The sequence below is a fragment of the Python bivittatus genome, unplaced genomic scaffold, assembly GCF_059951505.1.
Source record: "Python bivittatus isolate LINGU-HERP-01145 unplaced genomic scaffold, Pbiv_v1 ctg000220_np1212, whole genome shotgun sequence".
NCBI classification, from domain to species: domain Eukaryota; kingdom Metazoa; phylum Chordata; class Lepidosauria; order Squamata; family Pythonidae; genus Python; species Python bivittatus.
This window is the reverse complement of record NW_028277048.1, coordinates 7,308,964-7,332,001: the sequence shown is the minus strand read 5'-3', so window position 1 is coordinate 7,332,001 and position 23,038 is coordinate 7,308,964. Positions and strand designations below refer to the sequence as shown.

The following is a 23,038-nucleotide window of genomic DNA, read 5'->3' as shown; positions in this document are numbered from 1 at the left end:
AAGAAAACCAGCTTTTTAAAGATGGCACAATTAATTTTAAGCATGTTAGTAACCATCACCCTGGCCTTGCCTTCAAAACTGGCAAGGCAGCTGTCAGATAGCATATTTTTGGTTTTATAGACAGGGTATTACAGATGTGGGGGAGCAGAATCCTTCAGAAAGTTCTCTAGCGAGCTGCTCATTTCAATGAGACCATTGCAGAAAACTTTAGGGGGGGGGTTATTCATATGATCTTGAGTAGTCAGACCATTAGTGGTACTAATTTTATTCATTATATATTTAAACTATGACCCAGTTTGGTGTAGTAGTAAAGGTATCAGGCTAGAAACCCGGAGACCGTGAGTTCTAGTCCTGCCTTAGGCACAAAGCCTGGGGCCAGTCCCTCTCTCTCAGCCCCGGGAGGAAGCAGGCAAGGGCAAACCACTTCTGGAATCTTGCCAAGAAAACTGCAGGGACCTGTCCAGGCAGTCACCAGGAGCCAATACTGACTTGAAGGCACCAAAACAAAAAACGATGTGCCCTTTTCTCCTGAAGCCCCCCAAAGCTTGTGTTAGATTAATGATTGGCCTGTGGCAGATTGATATTAATTAAATGACAACAGGACAGTGGTACCTCGGTTCACGAACTTAATTCATTCCACGATTCTGGTCGTGAACCGAATCAAATTTTCCCATAAGGTTCAGTGTAAATACGGTTAATCCGTTCTGAACCATATGTATTTTTTTTGAAAACCACAAAAATATGAAACAAAGTACAGTACGAAGAGAGGGAACACTAACCTTGCTTGAGGCGACTTCTGGCGTGGAGGACAGGAAGGCGGGTGGGGAGGCGGTTACTGCTTGGAGGGAGAGTCCCCCTCCCTACAGGAAGCCACGACCACGTGTCAGAGCAGGGAAGATGGCCGCGGGCCATGTTCGTCACCTGATGTGGAGTTCACGAACGGAAGCAAAATTCTGCGAACGGTGCTGTTCGTGAACCGAATTGTTCGTGATCAGAAGTGTTCGTGAAGCAAGGTATTACTGTATAGCAGTATGATCACTGCTTTCTACAGCCTTCTGACTGGGGATGATAGGAGTTCAAAGGCAGTAGAAGGCTGGAGACTATGTTGCTTTGTGATCCCTCTTCTACTGCTTCAGAAAACAGATTTTCAGGACGTCTGGATTATTGTCTTCATAAAGAACAGTGGGTTGGGTGGAGTTATGCAGATGAAAGGGTGGAGTTATGCAGATGAAAGGGTGGAGTTATGCAGATGAAAGGGTGGAGTTATGCAGATAGGAAATGCTTGATTCCCAAAGGCTTCCATTTAATTCTTTGGAGAAAAATAAAGAGTAAAGAAAGAAGATAGATTGCAGTTGGGAATACATGTGATGTTCTGTTAAATCCACTCCAGATCCTGTAGATTTAGCTTTCATTCCAGTGGCAGAGCTTTTTTCCCCCCTCTGTTAGAATGGCAACTGTGCCAAAGATGCCCAAGCAATGCTCTTTTCCATACATTGCAATCCTGCTATTCAAACATTCTCAGAAAGGACACTGTGGTATTTAGGTAAAATTCTCACACAGCTCTATCTGCAGTATGTATCCTCCAAATCCAGACAAATGATGGTGTGCGTGTGGACACGATTCACTTGTGCAGTGGTCTCTACTGGGAACGGTGTACATTTATGGAAATGGCTATGTGCTCCAGCAATAAATATAGAAACCGAATCGTCCCTTTTCCTGATCACTATTTCCACATTGATTAGAAGGGACAACAATGGTTTAACCAAGTCTGAGCCATTCACAATTGTAAGCATTATGTGTCTATGTTGCCACTTAGGTTGCCATTTAATACATGCTTACCTGGCAGTAAGCCCCAGTGAACTCATTGGGAAGTGTGAATGTGAGTGTGAAGGTTTGCGCTACTAAAATATGCTGCACAGAATATTTGGTCCCACAGTAAATACACATAGTCTCTCATAAACAGAAAAATAGTTGAATCAACCAGTGGGGGACATGAAAACAATCTTGTTCTCCTCTTGCTGTGATGCACGTATATTCATTCCATCTTCTCCCTTATAGCCCAGATGCTATAACAGTTGTACTGTTTTTACAGCAGGCTTACAATCTGTTAAAAGGGATCTGCCAAAAGCTAAGACTCCTTCTTCCCAGCACTGCAGTCCGTGCTCCCTTGCTAAACGAGTGGGTCTTGCTTAATAGCGACTGTGACATGTCCCAAGTATATTTTGAAAGTGTAAATAGTATGATTAGCTGATTGAACAGAGGTAAGCATTCAATTATTTAGTTATACTTGCGTCTTATCAATAATCTTACTAAGAAGATGACTTTACGTTTATCTTTATTTTAAATACATTTGATTTACAACCAGAAATTCAGTATTTGCTATTGGGCAATATGCCTGTGTGAAGCTGTGTCACTTCCCTTTCTGGAGCCACCTTGACTCCAATAGCTGGAGTAAGGAGGTGTTATCACTGAGAAAAGCAAAACGCTCAGCCTCCGTGCCTCTAATTGGAGTGTCAAAGCCGGCTGATTCACCTTCTTCAGCTGCTTGGTATCAGTAGGAATGACTTCTGAGCACGCAAAGCCAGTAAAGTCATTGCTTTGATGCAGGAGAGTGACTCCACTGTGGTGCCTAGAAGCGGAAACCACACTGAAGGAGCACTTCTAAGAAGGTTCAGTCAAACCAAGCACTGAGGCTTCACACAGGGCTAACAAGCAAATCACCAATACCCCAGTGTCACTTCCATCCCATGCACACACACATACATGCATGCATGTTGGCAGGATATGGATAACAGTACCTGACAGGGCTGCAATCCTGTAAAAATATTAACACTTGATTACTTAAAATAGGCTCTATAAGCACTAAGTACTGCTGTCACTAACACTGAATGAGAAAGACCAGAGACTTGTTCCATCTCAGATTAAAAACAGAATTTGGAGTCATTGTCTGCAAAGAGGCCGCCTGTGTGTGAATTTAAGTCTCAGGCCTTTGAAAAATAGCCATGCCCAGAGGCACCAGGTGAGAGAGAGAGAGAGAGAGAGAGAGAGAGTTCGAGAATGAAAGACGAAGGTAAGCAAACTGCTGTATTCCGAGCGAGCCATACCAAAAGGGGCCGTTTTCACTTGCTGTCTCTGTCTTGTTGATCAGTTTCCCTCTCTTCTGTTGGGGAAAAATTAAATAATAATGTGTCAGTGCATATAGGAGCCTTTAGACTAGTACTGTATTGCAAATTCCATATATATTGTTTCAATATAATTGATAACAACCTTGTATAGTGGACTAATGTTAGACTTTCCTGCAGTACGGAAGATGAGAAAGAACGATTTGCCTAAAGCAACTTGGTGACTTTGTTGCTGAGCTCAGGCAATGACAGAGCTCATTTCTCTCCATTAGTATTGTAACGGGAAATATAATACTTGAACCAGCAGAATTGAAAATGAGCATATTTTGTTCTTTTTCTGCAAACTTCCGGCAGAGGCCCCTATTCCTTGCTTGCCACTGCTTTATTATTATTACTATTATTAATTAATTAATTAATTATCAATCTAGGATTGAAGGGAGAGCAAAGTTTGCCAGGGTATATTTGTTTCAACGGCAGAGTGCTGGTGTTATGGTTTATTTGTCCTAGTAACCAGACATCTGAAAATTATAATAAAGAAAAATGCCACTGGGAGTGCACTGATTTCTGTGTCCCTCCTGTTTCCACTGAGTAACATCTCTAATGTCAGGAGGAAAAAAAATCCAAAGTTTAGAGCAGAGATGGGGACTTTGTGGCCTTCTAGATGTCTTAAACAAACCTATCTTGTCAACTCCAGCTAATATGGCCAATACCCAGAGAAATTGGGGAGCCACAAGGTCCCACTCCTACTTTAGAGGGTCTCATTTTTGAGTCCAAGTATATTTCAGCAAGATTTTTTTAGCTTACGATCCCTCATATTCAGTTGTCTAATTTGCTTTGCCCACTGCTGCCCACCCCACCCACCCCTCAATGGAGTCCTTTCATTTAAGGAAGTGCCAGGATAAAATAATGAAAGGCACGCTGCAACAAAATGAAACATTTCAAAACTGATCTCAGAAACTTGGGTGTGGTTCATATTATTTCTATAAACCTAACCCATTGCAGCCAATTTGCTGAATCATGAATACATAAAGAATAAGAAGATGAACCAAATATATGCCAGCAGAGGGCATTCCTGGGCAGCACTTTATTCTCTCTTCAAAAGTCTCACTGATTCACAAACCATTTCTTGTACTTTCTCGCCCATTAACAATTTGGCCTGGCTATCAAACATCATCCTGCCAAAGTCCTGGAAATATTCTATTGGAGTAGTATGTTGGGCTGGAGCTGGTATCTCCCAGGCTTTTTTGTGTTCTCCAAAGAACATTTTTGGAGTTCATGAGAACATATCACTGGGCTCCATTCTGGTGGCCACAGGTTCAGACATGTTTTGGTGGAAAATGCTAATCCCCTCCTTATGTTCAACAAATTAACAAGGACACAATCTACCAGAAAATCTTTCTTCATTGGCTGCACTGAAATAAGTGACCACTCCAACCATTCATAATGGAGCGCAGCCATTTTCTGTAAGCAAAAGTAGCTGAGCCTGCAGATCAGGACACTGTTACAGCTCGGATATTCCAATCTAGTCCCCTCCCACCCCCAGTTGGTACCTCCAAATGTGTTAGAACTACAAATACTAGAAATGCACTGGCCCTGATTTTGAGAATGCAGGAGATTATCATCCATCACATCTGGAGGGGATCAGCTTGTTGCCAGCTGTCCTAATCTGGGCAAGTGTGGGTGTGTGCTTGAAGGGACTACACACATTCAGAGGCACCCTATTGCACAACTGGGACTTTGAACAAAAACAGATTCTTCTTCTGAGAGGTTCCTTAGTCATTGCCCTTAGCTGTGCTTGTCCCCCCGCCTGCCCTGCAGATTGATTGTATGTATTTGTGCGTCTCTATGAGAGAAAGCCACGAGAAGGGTGGTGATGACAAGACGAGACTGGCCCTATTGCAGCCTTGTGGAAAGAGGGAGGGCAAGGCAGAAAGAAAGACAGCTCCTTCTTCTTACTCAGATATATTCAACTCAGCTGAAGGAGACACACAGCCAGACTGAGACAGGTAGATTCTGCAGCTCACACCCTTTAATTGGGTTTCCATTGCTGGGGGTGGCGGTGGGGAAAGGAATCAGGTTTTTCTCCCACTCCCTATGGGTGTGGAGTGGAGGGGGGAAGGGGGGCAGCTCCTATTTGGTCAGTTAGCACAGGAATTTGGGAGAGGTGTACCTACTAACGCAGAAGGGTTCCTCCAGCATCTTCCTGGTTTGGGATAGGAAATGTTCTGTCCCAAACCCACCTAAATGCTTAATCTCTCAGCTTCAAACCTGTCCCCCTAGCTGGCAGGTTTGGGTATCTCTATGTACTGTAGCCGCAGATTGCAGGGCAGAGGATGCTGTGTTTGTAAGGGTGCGTAAACCTCTGGTTCGTAGCTGAACAGCAGAACAAGCTTTTCTGGTAGGCTATTCTGCCATGTTCCTTCGATTCTGCCCCCCCCCCCCGCCGCCACACACACACACACACACACACCCTGTGTCTCCCTGCCTTCAAAAATCCCCGGATCATCTGCTTTGAGGAGCGGGAGGGGAGGGCTAAATTTACCATTCCCTCCCGCCCCCTTGCTCCTGCCCTTTCATTCTTCGAGGAGTGGAAGAATCAGTGGAGGTGTGGTGGCTGGATCAGTGTCTGGCTCGTGAGTCACCTAGCCTGGCTCAGGCTGGAATTCCTGAACACCCCCCCCCGCTCTTTTCTCCTCCCCTGCTTCCTCCGTCCCCGACTACCCCCGCACCAGCACGTACCATCCTTCAGACCCTGGTGTTGCAGAAGGGGCTGTTCGGCTTCTCCCAAAACTTTCTGTCTCCCAAATCTTTACTGTCGCCGGCTGTCCCTCCCTCTCCTGTTTTCAGAACATCTCAAGCTATCCCGTCCAGCTTCCTGTTGCTGTTTCCCCCGGGGGCCAGCTTTCGGGAAGTTCTCAAAGAGATGACGGTCGTGCCTTGCTTGCTCCACCACATTCTGTTCTGTTCAGAGGTACACTGCTTCGGAATATGGAAGTTCAATTTGACTGTCGTAAGATCGCCAGCTAGCCGACAAAGTTTTGCAGCGGCTCTGTCCTCTTACTCCTTTTTCAGCCCGCCTGGTAGGGGAATGGAAATGCATAGCCCACTCCAATCAGGCGCCCTCCATTCTGGCAAGAAATTATAGGAACTAAAGGGAGGACAGCAATTTGGAAAAAGCCGATATAATGTTTAATCAAAAGTAAATCCCCCTTGATTTTCATGGAATTCACTTCCAAGTGAGTGCGTACAGGACTGGAAAACCTGTGGCTTTGGACTTTCTCTGCACCCCAACGCAATCGCTGTGGGGACACACGCTCGCAGCTTTCCTTACGTTGCTGGGCGATCTGATATCAAGATGGGAATCATCATTTTTCTCCTTGCAGCTCCAGGTTTATGAACTTTCCAGCCTGTTTCTCTTTGTCTTTGCTGCCTAGGGGGCAGTTACTTGCCCGAGGAGGGGGTTGTACCTTTCCAGCACACGCCCCCCCCCTCAGTAAACCTCGCCTTGCGCTCCTGACCCCGCCTTGCTTAATCATCTCCCGCTCCTCTGTCTCCATCTGTAGGATCCTGTGCCTTTAAACCCGGACCCAACCCACCCAAGCGCCGGGGTCCCACCCACCCTCAAGCCCAGTTATAATGAGCGGGTCTCAAGCGCGACTCCATCAGGCCGCAGGAGCGGGTGCAGTTAGTGGCGGCGGCGGAGGTGCCGGCGGTGCCCAGGGGGAGGTAGCTGCCGAGATGCCGGCCACCGAGAAGGACCTAGCAGAGGATGCGCCCTGGAAGAAAATCCAGCAGAACACCTTCACGCGCTGGTGCAACGAGCACCTGAAATGTGTCAACAAGCGTATCGCCAACTTGCAGGCGGACTTGGGCGACGGGCTGCGCCTCATCGCGCTGCTCGAAGTACTGAGCCAGAAGAAGATGGGGCGCAAGTACAACACGCGCCCCACGTTCCGGCAGATGCAGCTGGAGAACGTGTCGGTGGCGCTGGAGTTCCTGGAGAGGGAGAACATCAAGCTGGTCTCTATCGGTGAGTCCTGAAGTGGGCGGGGTGGGAGAGTTTTGCCCGGGAGGTCGTAAGCATTTGGGACGGGCGGGGAGTATCAAGGGGGACCGAAGCCGGCTTTGAATAAGTGTGGCTACAGGGAAGGGCCGTTGGAAGTATCCGGAAAAGTTTTCCCAGTAGAAGCGTGGTGGGAGAGTCCAGATTAAAAAGTGGCTGGTGGGGGGAAGGCACCGCGTTGTTCTCAGTTGGCGAGGCCCAGGTGCAGAGGGGAGGGGCGAGCTTCAGAGCCCCTCCCGCTTAGGGGGTGTGATCCGCGGACTGGCGCTGCTATGGGGGGCACCCCAAAGGGGCAACCGGGGGCGTGGGCTTCCTTGAAAGCAGGGAGACCGTGTTTGCAAACGGGGTGCTGCTTTCTGGAGAAATGACTCGGTTGACCGGGGCCTGTTGGAGGGGTGGGGTTGGCGCTACGACGGCGCATCTGGGCGTGGTGAGGAGGGCGCAGGAGCCGACTCCTTTTCTGTCTGTTTGAAAAAAGGAGAAGGCCTTCTCCCTCTCTCCCCCGCGGCCTCATTACCCCCGGAGGGGGTGGGTTTCTTCGTGTGCCGGCCTCAGTTTGCATTGGGCTTTCCGACAGCCTGTTCCCTTCGCCTCTAACCCTTCTGGCCTGGCATCCCTCGGCTCGCTCTGTTACAGAAAGGCCCGTTAACTTCTTGGGAGGCGGGCGGAATGAGGTTTGGGAGGAGGGTTCCACGCTTCATCTGCTTTTGATTCCAGAACCACGGTCGATTTCCCCTTGTGCTGCCCCCTTCTCTCTTTTCCAGCCCCCCCCCCCCTTTGATCTTCCGCTCCTGCCAGATGGCGGCAAACAAAGTTAGGAACTTGCAGCCACAGAGAAAGGGCGGGGGGAACAATGTGCCTGAGCCACTAGGTTTGGAGGCTGCGCTGGTAGCCTCTGGAGGGCCTTTAGTGGATTCTGTAGATGTGTGATGCCTTTGTCTTTTTACCAGGTCAGTACTGTAGTGTGGCTTGATGCAGGCCTCGGAGGCCGATGCTGCTCTCTTTCAGCCACAATAGAATCCCAGCCTGTAATATTGGCATGGCCACATTCCAGGGAAGGAATGAGTTGGCTTGATGCATGGTTGCTTTTTTTTCCCCCTGTACCATTGGACCTTACTGCAGGGGTGGGGAGCCTGTGGTCCAGCCTGCGCTGCTGGGCTGCAATTCCATTTAGCCTTAGCTAGTGCGGGAAAGAATGACGACTGTTCTGCCCACTAATATCTGGCAAGCCACTATTTCCTATCTTGTCTTATCAAAGAGGCTAAAAGCTGTAGCTTAAAATAGATCCCCAACCACTCTGGACTTTTAAATGTTTGAGCCACTGAGAGGCTATACTAAAACCACTGACAACTTCATATAAACCTTTATATGGGGAAGGAAAGGGGGCTAAATTGCATTCAAAGGTGCCTGTTTGCCATGTGCTCCTGGATTACACGGGATGGGCAAACTAGTTTATGGTGACCTATATGTAAAAGTTGATATCAAAGGGGTTAACTGCTACTCTCTGCCACCTGGAGGTGGCTGTATCTCCTTTACCTCCTGCCAGAGTCATGTTCTGGATGATGCTGAATTTTGCCAGGCTCTTAAATGTTTGGCTTTTATGATCTAAGGCCCCAGCAAAAGAAGCAGGGGCAATATTTGGCTCATTGGCCACTTAGATTTTGGACTGTGCCCATGATGAGCAGTGTGGAGGAGGTATATCACGAGCAGCCTGGCTCCAGCCTAGGCTCTGGAAGAAGTGATGGAGATTCTGAGTTTGGTTGGACCGAAGAGCTAATGAACAGCCTATTAGCGTAGGTGTCCTTGAATGTTCTGTTTCTCCAAAAGAAATAAGCTTATCCATATCCTGTGCTTTCTTCTATGTACCCAGCAAGTCAAGATGGTCAGCCAGGTCTGTACTTGTTCAGCTTCAGTGTTCTCCTTGGCTACAACTATCCATTCTGAGAAAAGGATTATGGTGGACTGTAGTGCTGAAGCTGCCTTAACACTTCCTTATAAACAGACATTACCCTTGTATGAAGTTAATGCTGAGCAACTGCGGTAGAGCCTCCTCTTCAACATGACACAGAGGAAGGGGGCTTAATTTAGTTGTCTGTGGCTTACAGGGGCTCTTGGGCTACACCATCCATCATTTCCAACCAGTGACCATATTGGTTAGGAATGGCTGGAAATTCAGTAACATTTGGAAGATCATTGCTTTCCATTTCTAGTCTAGAGCAGCCTAACCTGAAGTGTGATGGGACTATATCACCCATATTTTCTAAAGTCCATACTAGTTAGAAGTATAGTTGAACATACCTGGGGGCAATTAAGGCAAGGGGTGCTGTAGTGTTTAGACTAGTATAGGAAAAGGTTCTGCGATGTTTCTGGGAAACCTTGAGCTTCCCATATATTGCTCAAGGAGAGCTTGATTTTATAAGGCTGCTCTTGTCTTGGCATGGCATAGCAGTATTGGCAACCTTCTGCTGCAATCTCAGTTCTACACTGCACCCTATCCCAGCTCCCCAAGAACTAACTAGGGATTCTCTGTCCGCAACCCTAGTTCTGTAGGAGACAGAACCTGAGCCAAATTTGGTCTGCTTAGTGTGTGACTCTTTAAAGCTCTCTTCACAGATTCCTGAAGTTTCTGGTGAAATTGGGTGCATGGGCATAGCATACGTGATGCAGATTTGAGTTGTTAGATGCCTTTTTTGTAATGGTTCAAGAATGGGATAACTCCCTACTTGATTAAGGGGCTACCTGGCTTTGCAAAGAGATGAAGTTGGTAATGCAGGGTTAGCTTGTAAAGACTGTGATTTGCAGTGCTTGAGATTGAAGAAATAATATAAAGAGGAACAAAACCAGCCCATTCCTGGGCTTGCATGGATCCCTCATTCTGAGGAAACTGGTTGAACTATCAGTTGCTGGTGGTAGAGGGTGAAACTTGCAATCTGAAGACTTACTGCAAATATACACAGCACCCTTGCTAGACCACTCTGAAACAGTTTGCATCTGCATTTGAGTTTGGCCAACATCACAATCCTAGAGGGTTGTTGTAGTAAATTTGCTAGATACTGTATACAGCAACATGAGAGTCGTGGGCAGCAGCTCTAAAGTGGTCTTTGGTTGGAATAGGGAGGGGGAAGAAAAATTGTCTTCTCTCCCAAACTTAGAATGGAGATATCAGAAAACTCAATGGGAAATATTTCTATTGTTAACCAGCCCTGGGGCCTGCTAAAAGTTATAGACTGGAATTAAGGGAAGTTGAGCCTTGCAGTTTGATGCCCTGAATCACTGGACTGCAGACGCTGACTCAGCCTTACAGTGGCTGAGAAGTGGAGGCAAAAAGTGTGTCTGCAGGCTACAAAAGCGTAGCTAAGGTCTGGTGTACATGTGGGTGCATGTATGCATTCATGCATGCATGCTGGCGGGTAAGGTGGATGGCAAGGAAGGAAGAGTGAATGGGCAGGGAGGATTGGCTTCCATCCTTCCCTGTTAATGTATATAGGCTGGCTATTTCATTTGCTCCAGTTCTTCCTCCTTGGATTTGGACATATAGATGGATGGGCTAGGGAGCCCTTTCCTCCTTTTCTTTGGGAGGCAGGATGCATGGGGGGGAGGGGAGCAAGCAAAACGGGAGGGGCTGAGTCTAGCCTGTAGAAGGGTTATTCTTTCCCCTCCCCCTGGAAGGAGGATCCTGTTGGGATGGAGGAGCTGCTGCCTGCCTGCCGGCCATTCCATATAAGGCTAAAAAATGCTAGAGCAGCCTGCGCAGGGTTGTGTGTGGCTGGGTGGGCGGTGCAGGGCTGGGTGGGGAGAAAGCTTCTTTGCTTGCCTTCTTCCTATCTAGGCCCCCTTGCCCCAAATTAGTGAAGAAGGCATGGGTTGCTTAGCCCTGCCCAGTGTGTGAAACTGCTGCAGAACTCAAAACTAAAGCTGTGCCAAAGCACCTCCAGGAGAGCTGACTTAGAAGGGGATTCCCATCCCAGTTATTCTCTAGGCAGGATGAGATGCTTGGGACTTTACATCTGTGGAGCCTTTGCACTTGGGGCAGTGATGTCTGGGGCGTGTAAATCTCACCTACTCTTTCCTTTGGATGCTGACTTCTGAATCCTGAATCTTCTCGATCCTCCTGTCCTTGTTGAATGCTTACTCAGCCTGGTAGTGCTGGGTGTTCTCTGAATACAGGCAGGCTCTGACTCCTGACCTGTTGAACACCACACAAGGCTGCATGGGTTGGGGTAGTTGGGAGGGAAAGCTCAATGTGGCAAATACATTTAGGGGCTTAACCTAAATACTTTCAAGAATGATATGAGAGGGTTATGCATATAATTCGCCTATAGCTTCTGCTGATCTAGAATAGGCACAAGGTACCAGATGATCTACATGTGAATTGTAAGGACAAATACACATTTTTCTGACACTAGCTAACTGGATTTTAGTTCAGGCCATTGTGAGAACACATATGAAGTAAGCCAGAATCCATTAAAACTTTATTGTACCACAAGACTCCTTCAACAGAATAATGCTATGCTGCTGGAGATGGTCCTCACAAGGATGGCATGACATTCTGCTCTTAATTGGAGGTGTTTGCATGGGCCCTGGGCCATGCTTCCCCAGTACAGCATCCTTCAGATACATTGGACTGCAAATTCCCACCATTCCTAGTCAATGACTGGCCTATTAGCTGAAAGTGATGGGGGATGTATTAGTTTTTTTTAATAATAACTTTATTATATTGTATTTCAAAATACAATTAAAATACAAAACAGAAAGTACAGCAAAGGGAGAAGATAGAGCTAAAAAAAAAGACAAAAACTATAATAGCGTAGATAGAAAATTGAAACAGAAAGTGACTTCCGACTATCTCCAATACAGATATAGATACAAGTTAAAAAAAAAAAATCTCTTACCACTAAGTTCATATTATTTCTATCAGCACAAACGATCTAATCATTAAAGCCCACAATCAAAGCCTCATTTTTTCCCCACACAAGCACGTAATCTAATAAGGGTTGCCATAAGGAGACCAATTTAGAAACAGTATCATCTCTTTTTAACACTGTTAACTTCGCCATTTGAGCCAAATCCATTAATTTAATGATGGGACATGTATTCTGACTGGGTACTGAAGTTCGGGCATCTATTCATGTTGGACCAAGGCACTATTGCTACACCATATACATATGTGAATGCTATGCATGTAAGATTTATACCACATGAACTGAAAATACATATGCTTGATCTAAGTCAAGGCCCCTTGTACTTCATGGAATGCATGTGGAATGTGAGATTTGTGACTCCCTCAAAGACCATAAAACAAGGCTGAGTGGGGAGTTGGCTAAAAGAAAGTCACTCTCTCTCAGCAAAGGTATCTAATTCAGGAGCTTACTGAGGGTATTGAAGGTCCCCCCCTTTATTCATTCTATTCAGCGTTTCTCTGACTCATTTATGACTGAATTCTGCAGCTTTTGTGCCATTTACTGTTCTTTCTCTTAAGATCTGCCAGTAGCAGCAGCCTCAAGCTTGTGTTCCCTTGCCAGATCAGGGCTGGGAGTGATAGCAGTCAAGAAAAATGATGTGCTGAGGCAGCTCTTTACATTTCCATGCCTTGCTTAAAAACAGTTGCAGTGCTTCTCTGAGTCCAGATTAAAAATAATGCAAGCCTTCAAAATGAATTTAGGAGTTCCATCTCTTGCCTTGTCTCTAATGTACTATTTCTTCCACAATGCATCTAGGATGTAGCTGTTCTTCTGTACCCCATAATCAGGATATGAGACATACTCCCTCTAAATAGCTCTTTATGCATATTTTTTTTTCTTCCTAGCACTTTTTTTGCATGTGCAGGGTCCGCTTTTTTTTTTTTTTTGGATCAACTGCATGCATAAAAATATATGGCAGAAAATTAATGCGGTATACAGGTAGTCTTTGTTTAGCAACCACAGTTGGGATTGGCAAAGTGGTCACTAAGTGAAATCATGACTGTGCTTATGATCTTACTCCAGCTTTCCTTTGAATTACAGACCTGCGAAAGTCGTAAATGAGAGGATTGGTCACAAAATTACTTTTTCATCATAACTGCAAACGGTCGCTAAACAAAGACTACCTATATATGCATTTGTTCATTATTTTATTTATTTATTAGATTTGGAAGGCCACCCAACTCCCAAATTACTCTGAGTAGCTTACTTAGTAAAAGAAAAAAAAGAGAGAAAAGGATATGTATGCCTATAATGTGGCATGTTATTTTGCATGTAGGCAGCCATATGCAGTAAATAAGCAGTGCAATTTTGCTTCTCAAACAGCTTTCCCTAACACATCAGCAGGGCAGCACATTGGAGAAGGGTGTTCTAAACATTTCTGGAAAGAAAAATAATCATTGTCTGTCGAAAGACAGGGAGCCCCTCAGTCATAAAGACCTGGCCAGTCACTGATCATTATCTGAGGAGGTTCTGCAGACTGGGAATTGCGTGCAGGTGGACTTCCAGGCAGTCTGTCTTTAGAACGTTCTCCTTCCAATATTCTATGCTATGGTGTTTCAAGAGTCTACTGAAGACCCATCTCTTTGCTCAACCCCTGCCTGAGGGAACACCGTGCTTGAATTTTTTTCTTCCTTTCTTTTAAATATTCCCGTACTGAATGGTGTACACCAGTGTTTCTCAACCTTGGCAACTTTAAGATGTGTGGATTTCAACTCCAGTTCACACATCTTAAAGTTGCCAAGGTTGAGAAACACTGGTGTACACCATAAATATATCTATAGTGTACTATATATTTCTGCTTTACATTTTAATTATGTGCTGATTTGGTGCTTTTCAGATGGTTTGGGACTACAATGTTCAGAATTCCTAGCCAGCGTGATTAAGCTAACGGTAGTTCATCTGAGGGATACTAGGTTGGCTTTATCTCTTGGACCATTATGGTGAAAAACCAAGATTTTGAATTATTTTCTTTACTTTCTAGAGCCATTATGCGTTTTCTCCAGTCCTGTTGCTCACAGTACTGGAGAGACTTCCTTCCATGTTTCATTTTGCTTTGTTGTTCATTTGAAAGGTTGCATTCTTTTGTATAGCTTTAGCAAGCAACGATTGGTAGCCATTTTTCATCTATATGTTCCATTTTTATCTCTTTCTTAAATCCTTAGAGCATCCCCTAAGCAAACTATAGCTCAATATATCAGCTCTGGTTAGAGAGTCAGACATAACAATGAAGCCACGTATAACAATAAGATCTTTGTTCTTGCTAGTTTGGTTGCTCCCACTTGCAAAAGGAAGCAAATAGGAAGAGTTCCAAAGCATGCCAAAGTTCTAAAAAGTTACAGCTTGGAATCTTGTGTGAATATGGCCCATGTGTATTTGTAGCAGTACTTTCATCTGAATATCTGAATTGTCTGAGCAACTCCATTTGCCCAGAACACTTGGTTTATGGCATACTATGTTACGAAAATCTAGCCACTGTGTTTTGTAAATATGACCTATGATTTAGTAGGCTGTGTGAATCTGCCAAATGTACTTCATTAACCATGGCTTAGTTTAAACTATGACTTTGTTTATAGGCAGCAATTTGGGGGGGGGGGCAAGGAGAAGTGTGAAGCCCACCACATCTGGAAGGCTAGACTGGTCTCTCCCTTACTCTGTTATTAAACAAGAGCTGCGGTTTTAATGAAAAAACAGATTTCCTTGGAGCAGGGCGGTGGTGGGACTAGGATTTTCTGCGGTTACAGTCTAGAGGTGGAAATCTTGGTGACTCTCTTCTGGTGTGAATGCTGATCTGTGCTTCTGAATTTCTCAGACAGTAAAGCTATTGTGGATGGGAACCTGAAGCTGATTCTGGGCTTGATTTGGACATTGATCCTGCATTATTCCATCTCCATGCCCATGTGGGATGAGGAAGATGATGAAGAGGCCAAGAAACAAACTCCCAAGCAGCGATTGCTAGGCTGGATCCAAAACAAACTGCCCCAGTTGCCCATCACCAACTTCAGCAAGGATTGGCAGAGTGGCCGGGCTCTCGGAGCTCTTGTTGACAGCTGTGCCCCAGGTATGGAAAAGTCTAGGGTCCTGTTTTGGTGCTTGGGGAATGCAAATGAACGATGTTAACAAAGATGTAATTTTTCACTCTGGTTATCATCACTGCATTTATTGTATTACTGGTGTATAAAACTACTGACAAGTTTAGCTTTTCCCATCTGGCATCTTCTGGGTATGCTGGACTGCAATTGCTGGTTTGGCAATGAATGTTGGGGATGATGGGAGATGTAGTGAAGCACATCTTGGAGAGTCCTGGGATGAGGAAGATTGAATTAGCCAATATCATTTAGAGTCGCCATTTCAAGGAGGAGTAGGAATCAGTTACTTGCAAGAGACCTTTTTTGATCCCCCGTCCAGGTCTTTTTGCTTGGAAAAGAATAATTCATGTGATACTTGACTTCCAAGCAAGATGAATGCCACATACCTTTCTCACAGTTCAGATATTGCTGTTCTTAACAGTAAGATGTGCAGATAGCTGGTTACTTTGCCTAATTGCCTTGTTTTTATATCATGTGGCTTGTGCTCCCATTTTGGGAATTTTCTGAATTGGGAATGGCCTGTCTGCTGAAATAGAGAAGCAGATAAAACTGTTCACCCTGCTAAAGGTCTTCTATATAGGAACATATTTTTACTACCTATGGCTAATGAAGGCATGGGGCCTCTCTCAAAACAGGCTTGTGCCCTGACTGGGATTCGTGGGATGCTAGCAAACCCGTCAACAACGCTCGTGAAGCTATGCAGCAAGCTGATGATTGGCTGGGCATCCCACAGGTAAGCAAAGAATATTTAGGCTGTGCCCTACAAAACCCTGTATGAAGCTGGACTCAACAATGGATAATGTTGATAGAGCTGTTGGTGTGCATTTCTTGTATTTATTCCAAAATAAACTGCTATACCTTGAGGTACACACACTTGGGTTGGATCTCTGCAGCAATTCTGTTTTTCCTGTAGGTGATCACTCCAGAAGAGATTGTGGATCCCAACGTGGATGAGCACTCAGTTATGACATACCTCTCTCAGTTCCCTAAAGCCAAGCTAAAGCCCGGAGCTCCTCTCAGACCAAAGCTCAACCCCAAGAAAGCCAGAGCTTATGGGCCAGGTGAGTCCACAAATCAAAGATAAGGGCTTGGTGCGTGTGTCACTTACATATCTTGGAGATTGGTGTCTGCATGTTGGCTGTTCAAGTAGGAGTTTTGGAAGACTAATTGGTTGAGTTTACATCATATTAAGCCATAAAACATTCCATTCCATTTTGCTTTATAAGAACTCAGCCACTGTGATCTGTGAGCAAAGTTTATGACTTTGAGCTAACACTGTATTCTGTGTAACCACCATGGCTAGATTAGGAAAGGCTGGCCTAATGGCAAGATGTAGTCAGAGGTTTTGGAAAGGGGCAACAGCAAAGTTGTAAGTCTAGATTTAATAACAGTTATCATTTATTGCAGTTGAGACTATTTTATCTAGATCAGCCTTCTCTAACACTGCCCGCTGGAAGTGTTGAGGTTGATGGGAAATGTAGTTGTATGTAGCTGGAAATCAGCTAATTAGAGACAGCTGACATGGATAACTTGGAAATGCAGGGGAAGAAATTTTGCAGGGGTGCTTCCTGTCTTGGCCACAGTGCTACCCTAGCGCTATTGGCAGCAGCAGTCCAGGACAGGTAACACAGTCCTATGCCTCTGGTAATTTCAGGTATTGAACCCACGGGTAACATGGTGAAGAAAAAGGCTGAGTTCACAGTTGAAACCATCAGTGCTGGTCAGGGAGAGGTGCTGGTTTATGTAGAAGATCCTGCTGGCCATCGAGAAGAAGTAAGTATTCTAAGAAGCATATTGGGGAGAGTGGATGGAGTTTAAGGTGGGAAGTTGAGACATTTTGGTTTACATGATGGCTGCTCAACTTCTCATATTTCTCCTAGGCTAAGGTCATTGCCAACAATGACAAGAATCGGACATTTTCAGTGTGGTATGTGCCTAAAGTGACAGGTGTCCACAAGGTAAGAGTCATGAATACGATGGCAGTGGATGGAAGAACGTTTAGAAGTGTTCTGAATGCCCCTCTCTGACTTCCTTCCCTTTTGTTCCAGGTGACGGTACTGTTTGCTGGGCAGCACATTGCCAAGAGCCCTTTTGAGGTGAATGTGGACAAATCCCATGGTGATGCCAGCAAGGTCACTGCCCAAGGCCCTGGCCTCGAGCCCACTGGCAACATAGCCAACAAGACTACCTACTTTGAAATCTTTACTGCTGGTCAGTGAAGGGGGTGGATCCCAGGAAGATGGCAACCTGGATAGCAAATTGTACCAGTTGTTGAAAGCTTATGGGAAGACAATGAATGATTTTGTATCTCTCTCAGTTCTCCATGTGGCTTGAGGAGTGCACTCAAAGGCTTGATCACCAAAATGAATGGCAAATGTTTCTTGATTTCAAGCTAGTTTCCAAGCAGTGATAGCTGATACTGATGAAACACTTAAAGGGCTCTGTTCAAGGATTTTAGTGTCCCTCCAAGGATTGCAGAGAATGCCAGCAAGAATTTCATGAGTGAATAGCTTGTCTTATAGATCTGAACCTGGGCTTCCTATCTGGAAACCTGATGCCTCTAGAATAGCTCACTAGCTTCATGTAAAGGGTGTGGTTGAAGGAATTGCTGCCTACTCATGGATTACCTATGGCTAACTATAAGTCATTTTCTTCCTGCATACTGTTGAGTAAGGTTGCAAAGGGGTGGGGGAGAGAGAAAGACTTTATTAATATTAGAAATATACATTATACATGTTCCTTTCAAGTACATGAACTAATATTTGTAGCTTTTAAGTCACCGAGTATCTTAAGCTGCTCTGCCTGTTCTTATTGAACTTGGCATGATATAAAATCAAACAGTGATGCAGGGCTTGGATGATAACCAGTCATTCTGAAACTCTCAACTTAATCCAAGAGTATCAGCTTCTTGGAAACTTTTTTTCTTTCACTTAGCCATCCTGAAACACATTGTTCTTCTCCCTTGTATAAAAAAAAAAAATCCTTGTCCTAGCTGTTCTTTGGAAAACAAGAGAACTCTCAGTGTTGCTTTTTGTATATAGGAAGCAAGTAGCTTTCTTTAAGTCTTCAGAGGTTAAAGATGATTAGCTTTTAACAGCCGCTGTGTAAGCAGTTTGCTTGCTTGCTGCATCTTGCACGCACGAAGTTCTTGCTAAATCCCAGTTGAAGACTGCTTAAGGTTAAACTAGAGCATTTACTTCTTAAAGTTACTTTATGAAGACTCTTCCCATTTCTTTCCTTTGCCTTTAGAAATGGTTTGTGACTGAGCCCAGAGCAAAGTCTGAAACAAAATACATAGAGCTGAAGAACAGAAGAGTTTCCAATGCTATTTTTACTGGATAACATACCTAAAGAATGCAATATGCAGGGGAGGCAGTATAAGTACTATAAATTGAACTCTGCTCTAAGAAATTAGATCTTTTACCTGCATGAATAGTTTGGGATAAAACATCAAAAAAAATTGTGTAATGTCTCTTAGACTCTTGCTAGACACAGAAGTCAAAAGCTATAAGAAATTTTTCCCAGGAAACTTTATTTAGCCACCCTCTTAGAGGTGGCTAAATTTTTCCCCAGGCATAGCTGTTCTCTCTCCACCATTCAGTTTTGTTTATCTGATAACCTGTAGTGCAGATTTATCTTCCCTGAGGTTTGATAATTTGTTCTATTGCTAGTATTCAGACTTAAACTATGCTTTGGGTCAAGTTACTGCCCAATAGCAGTTCCAGCCATCACCTTTCTCCAAACTGATGGTGTTTGTTGAGATTTTAAGGTTGCCTTTGCCAACTGAGTGCCCTCCAAATGAGCTGGGGATATAATTACCATGCTGGCTGGGAATTCTAGACAATCCACTTTAGTCCCAGTGGATCTGAAGGGCACCAGGTTAAGGAAGGCTATCTTAAAACGGCAAATAGTTTTGCAATGGAGGAGTAGGATGCATTTCATGAAGAAAATTCTGTTTGCCTAAAGTGATAATTGCTAATGGAGAAAGTGTTTACGTACCTTGATGCTTTAAAGGCCTGCAGGCTTGGAATGTTGGTGTAAAAGTTCAAGCAATGATACTTGATGAAGCATTGATCTGTAGAGACTGGAACCTGGTATACTTCCCATCTCTGTGATTTCAAATGCAAATTGATATGAGAGGCGAGGAAGTCTACTTTTAGGAGCTGGGTTTTCCGGGGATCTATCTCCATAGAAATCATTCATATGGAAAGAACAAATGTGCCCTCAGAGTTGGTCCATTAGCTGATATTGTCCAGGCCAGTTTGTTTGGACAAGTTGCCACTGATGAACATCTTCCCCACCATGCAATGCAGCATTGAAGGATTAAGCAAGATACAATGCATGTGATATGTAGGTCATCTTCTTTCTGCCCAGGTGCTGGGGTTGGAGGACTTGAGGTAATCATCCAAGATCCCACTGGCAAGAAAGGGACAGTTGAACAGCAACTGGAAGACAAAGGCAATAGCACATACCGCTGCACCTATAAACCTACTTTGGAGGGAACCTACACCATCTACATAACCTTTGGTGGGATTCCCATCCCTCGCAGCCCATATTCAGTCACTGTGGGACAAGGTGAGTCTCCTGGGCTTGATCGTGGGTTTTATTGTCCTTAACATCACTACCTCTGCTTGGGTTCCTCTTTCTGGCCAGAAGAGGGTAAAGCTCTACTCTGTGCTAACCTCTGTCCTCTCCTCTCTGCCTACCTTCTCCTATGCTGGCCAGCTCTCCTCTCTTCTGTCCTCTCTTCTCTGAAGAGCCATCTCCCTGGATCTCTGCTGACCCTCATCTCCTCCCAGCTGCTGCACGCCTGGACCCAGGGCTAATGGTATTTCACATGGCAAATGAGGGTGGAGGAAATGTCGCAAAGGTGCATGTCAGTTGTGTCTATGGGGGCAGCCTATAACTTTAAAATCCCATTCCCTTGTTTTCATGTGGGGTACCCAGCATATTAATAATGGAAAGGACCTGCCTATTTAGACAGGGGAATACTGCCTGATTCTAGAGAATTGCATTCTGCTCACCTGTGTTTCTTCTTGTTTCTTTTGCTGCTGCTGCAGCATGCAACCCCAACGCTTGCCGAGCGGTAGGTCGAGGTCTGCAACCCAAGGGGGTCCGGGTAAAGGAGACTGCAGACTTTAAGGTGTATACCAAGGGTGCTGGCAGCGGTGAGCTCAAGGTCACAATCAAAGGCCCAAGTAAGTCCACTAGATGTATTCCTGCCCATTGTGGTTTACATTTTACAAGAGTGGGGTTTTTTATGTTGGGGAGGAGCAGGGATGGAGTTCGATTTTATTAAAAAAAAAAAAAAAATCTGTTCTGATTTCATCCTGTGTCTGGTGTTAGCTCCTTGTTGCACATTCCAAATGTTCAAAGCCATGCTACAGTTATTTTTATTCAAAGAGTTGTACTTCGTTGCCTCTTTGGCAAACAGTCGGTGTTCAGTACTAATCACTATGAATAGCTAGTATGTGGCCCCCGTGAAGCTACAGAGTTGTTGCCCATGAAGTATTAATTAGATAAGAATCTGTTGTGTTATGCTGTTGCTGTTTGATAGGTATATAGAGTTTCTGGTTCTTATCTAGGCTTCCAATTTAGTAGTTCCTCTGTTCTTTTTTTTAGCATGGGCAGACTGGTATAAATGAGTATCCAAAATAGAAGAACAAATTTTATATCCTAAAAGAATGGCTAACTAAAGTTTAATCCAGTTGTATCCTATCTGATGTCCTCCTGACATTGGCCATTAATCCTGGGGGTCATAATCTTTTCCCAGTATGTCTGGAAAGCCCAAGGAGGAGGAAATTTAAACCTTCATCATTTGTAGGTAGAGTATCCCTTTGAAACACACAGACCTCCTAGCATGATGCTTCTAATCCTGAAGTGTTTCAAAATTGGTGACCCAACTTGGGCCCAGCAAACAAAAGACAAAATGTCTAATGTCAACATACTCATAGCTAAGCAGGTCTCAGCCTGGCCATTGCCTGTTATGGGGTGGGTGCAAAGGATAGACATGCAGACAGACCAACTTATTATGAAAGAGCCCCAGTAAGGCAAAATTTAGCTTCTGGAGAATGAATAAGATGTAGCTACTGGATGTTAGTGGTTGAAGTATCAGTATGCTTTTTGGCTTTTGTCATTAATACCCAGTTACAATAAATGCATACAACTCTTCTAAAACTAGACTGTCAGGGAGCCTCACTGTCTTTTGCCTGTGGGCTTGTTAAATTCTTGGGCCTTCCAGCAGGATATATCTCTGAAAGCAAGTGTAATTGGCCTGTGGGAAGGGCTCACCTTGATATATGCAAGGAGATTTTGTGGGCCACTAAGAAAGTAATCAGTCACATGTTGTAGAGCAGTTAGGGGCAGGGGAATGGGACTTTAAGGCAGCTCTTTGGGCAAGCACAGGTTGCTGGTAGACAGTTACAAACAGGGGCTTGTCTGAGCTGGAAAAAGAGGCTGCTAAAATATGGAGATATCTGCACATTGGAGATATGCTGGATTTGACAGCTGTAACCCTAGGTTCAAACCGTAAGCATTCAAAGCAGGGTTGGGCAATTCTGCCTAAGGCAATCTTAAGCCTGAGTCAGGAAGATAAAAATCTTGAGAGTGTGGCTGCTTCAGTTTATTCCCTTGGGGACTGTACCTACAAAGATCCCAAAGATACATTGTGATTAATAGTAGGGCTTGACTCAATCATTGCAATAGTCTATTTCTCTTTCCAGAAGGATTAGAAGAACGTGTCAAGCAGAAGGACCTGGGTGATGGAGTATATAGTTTTGAATACTACCCTACCGTACCTGGCACTTACACGGTCACAATAACTTGGGGAGGGCAGCACATCCCCCGAAGGTGAGATGGAGGGCAAATCAGGATGGGGACAAGAAAGATAGGACTATTATTGAGGAATGTGTTTTCAAGTTCCTGAGACTATGGAGAGGAAAGATCTAAAAGATCTGAGATATGCAACTGAGCCAAGCAGGGTAGGCAAGGTTGCTTATATAGAACATAACCATGATTTTGGTGAAGGTACTTTGGCTGCAAGTATCATGTTCAGTTTGGGAATTTGCTGACCAAAATGAGGCATACAGAAGAATTCAGTAATCATGTCGCTCTACATCTTGATGGAGGACTGTGGTAGATAAGTTTCCACTGAGACTATTACTAGAGCAAATCTGAACAGATAGTATTCAGGTGTATTGGGCTTCAGTTCCTAGAAAGGAGAAGTCTAGTTAGGAAAGACTGCTACAGGGTCTCTTTGTAGGATAACTATTACTGAAACAGCCTATTTACCTCTTAACTTTTAGCCCATTTGAGGTGAGAGTTGGAACAGAATGTACAAACCAGAAGGTGCGAGCCTGGGGGCCAGGTTTGGAAGGAGGTGTCGTGGGCAAGTCAGCTGATTTTGTAGTAGAGGCCATTGGGGATGATGTTGGCACACTAGGTAAGTGGTCTTCTATCTGGCATTTCCATGTTCGGGCAATTTATTTATTTATATGATTTGTATCCCCTCTCCCACCTCTAACAAGTGACTGGCAGCATACAAGGATTAAAAAACCCAATACATCCCTAATCTGGGGAATTCATCTGAATGTCTGTAGAAAGCTATCCTCCCTTGTAGGGGAAAAGGAACTGCTCTGGCCTATGTTCTTGCAGTAGCAGAATTCCTTGTTCTCATCCAGCCTCCACAATAGTTTTGCCTCATTCAGTCCCTCTGCAAAGGCACACTTGGATAATTTCAAAATAGGGTCTGAGAGCCTGGGCTTGTCCTGTTCCCCATTGCTTCATGGTCGATGTATCGTAACTGAA

The 23,038-nt window shown here is 44.7% G+C and overlaps 1 protein-coding gene across 4 annotated transcripts in view; it reads left to right on the top strand.

Moving 5' to 3' along the window:
• FLNA (filamin A) overlaps positions 1-23,038 on the top strand; it is a 71,452-nt gene that overhangs the window by 5,781 nt on the left and 42,633 nt on the right. For all 4 annotated transcript variants that reach the window (XM_088137753.1, XM_088137751.1, XM_088137752.1 and 1 more), the window contains exons 2-12: positions 6,686-7,152; positions 14,956-15,204; positions 15,868-15,965; positions 16,146-16,293; positions 16,887-17,005; positions 17,113-17,190; positions 17,281-17,443; positions 19,607-19,807; positions 20,293-20,430; positions 21,955-22,081; positions 22,537-22,673. In XM_088137753.1, coding sequence (XP_087993879.1) covers positions 6,759-7,152; positions 14,956-15,204; positions 15,868-15,965; positions 16,146-16,293; positions 16,887-17,005; positions 17,113-17,190; positions 17,281-17,443; positions 19,607-19,807; positions 20,293-20,430; positions 21,955-22,081; positions 22,537-22,673 — 1,852 coding nt within the window. In that variant the 5' untranslated portion in view covers positions 6,686-6,758. The remainder of the gene's footprint in view (positions 1-6,685; positions 7,153-14,955; positions 15,205-15,867; positions 15,966-16,145; positions 16,294-16,886; positions 17,006-17,112; positions 17,191-17,280; positions 17,444-19,606; positions 19,808-20,292; positions 20,431-21,954; positions 22,082-22,536; positions 22,674-23,038) is intronic.